This window comes from Vollenhovia emeryi, unplaced genomic scaffold, assembly GCF_000949405.1.
Source record: "Vollenhovia emeryi isolate VEMERY1.0 unplaced genomic scaffold, V.emery_V1.0 DF943218.1, whole genome shotgun sequence".
NCBI classification, from domain to species: Eukaryota; Metazoa; Arthropoda; class Insecta; order Hymenoptera; family Formicidae; genus Vollenhovia; species Vollenhovia emeryi.
This window is the reverse complement of record NW_011963148.1, coordinates 1-1,366: the sequence shown is the minus strand read 5'-3', so window position 1 is coordinate 1,366 and position 1,366 is coordinate 1. Positions and strand designations below refer to the sequence as shown.

Sequence of the window (1,366 nt, the reverse complement as noted above, 5' to 3'; positions counted from 1 at the left end):
CCATCAACCTTCAACGTAACGAGCAAGGAGATTATATGAACTTGTTGCAAGAAATGAAATTAGATCCAGTTATGTTTTTTCGTTACATGTCGTCCCGAATGACATTACCGCTTTTTAACAATTTACTCGAAAAAATGAGAGCACATTTGACGAAAAGAAATTGGAGAGCTTTACAACCGGAGCAGAGACTAGCTATTACTCTCAGGTACGTACAATATTTTATTTATAAATAATTGGACACATTAAACAGATAATTTTTATGCTTATCTAATAATCAATCTTTTCAATATTGCTACTGTACAGGTATCTTGCAACTGGAGATTTCCCATTGTCAATTGCATTAGCCTACCGCGTAGGTGAATCAACGATTTATAAGGTGGTAAAAGAAACTTGCGATGCATTAATAAATGTACTGGAACCTTTATATGTATCTGCGAAAACCAATCAGAAAAGAGTGGATAAAAATTTTCAATGGCTTTTGGAGAAACTGGAACTTCCCAAATTGTGTGGGAGCCATAGATGGCAATCATGTGCAAATTAACGCACCGCCCAATTCAGGAAGCTTATATTACAACTACAAAAAAACTTTCAGCACGGTGCTGATGGCAGCCTGCGACTATGAATACAAGTTTACACTTGTAGACGTTGGAGCTTATGGAAGCGACGCTGGTGTTTTTTCCCAATCCGAATTTGGACAAGCTCTGTTTGAAGGAGAACTCGACTTGCCAGAAAACACAAGAGTGCCTGAAAACAATTCAGAGACACCATGTTTTTTCGTAGGTGATGAAGAATTCCAGTTGACAAAAAACCTAATGAGATCATATTCTGGTCGAAATTTATCCGAGGACAAAGCAATTTTTAACTATCGACTCTCGCGGGCTAGAAGGACTATTGAGAATACTTTTGGAATTCTCGCAGCACGCTGGAGAATCTTCACTCAAACAGAGCCCAATTTTTTTCATTTCTAACAAAATGGCAGCCAATTCACATTATGACATTACTTTTGCCTCACCCTGTATAATCATGCTTTATAATATATTTGTTCCTTATAATAAAGCATTTAAGATTCATATAAAATTTGTAAGATTCTTTGTTTCCTACTTCTTTTTTCAGCTTCTGGTAAGGCTTCTAACTCTGCAACTATTAATGAAGCAAATGAATGATCAGTAGTGCTTGTAGATTTTGAATTACGTGGATCTATGAAACGTTGCTGCATAACCTGAGTCAAATTAAAAAAGGATTCTTCCATCTTGTTCAAGTCTTTGGTTTTCTTCATGTTTAACGTACATTCTCGTTGTGCAAGTGCTGGAGATGGTGTTGATCGTGATCCACTTTGTAGAGGTGCTGGAGATGGTGTTGATCGTGA

At 36.9% G+C, this 1,366-nt stretch overlaps 1 protein-coding gene across 1 annotated transcript; it reads left to right on the top strand.

Annotated features, from left to right (window-relative positions):
- Nucleotides 1-292: 292 nt before the first annotated feature.
- LOC105566446 lies at nt 293-1,025 on the top strand. Its single transcript, XM_012020457.1, has one exon. It carries the CDS (start codon nt 408-410, stop codon nt 966-968), a length of 561 nt encoding a protein of 186 aa, XP_011875847.1. The 5' UTR covers nt 293-407; the 3' UTR covers nt 969-1,025.
- The last annotated feature ends 341 nt before the right edge of the window (nt 1,026-1,366 follow it).

Excerpts from the sequence above, each read along its gene's own strand:
- LOC105566446 (XM_012020457.1), top strand. The coding sequence starts at position 408 with ATGTACTGGAACCTTTATATGTATCTGCGAAAACCAATCAGAAAAGAG.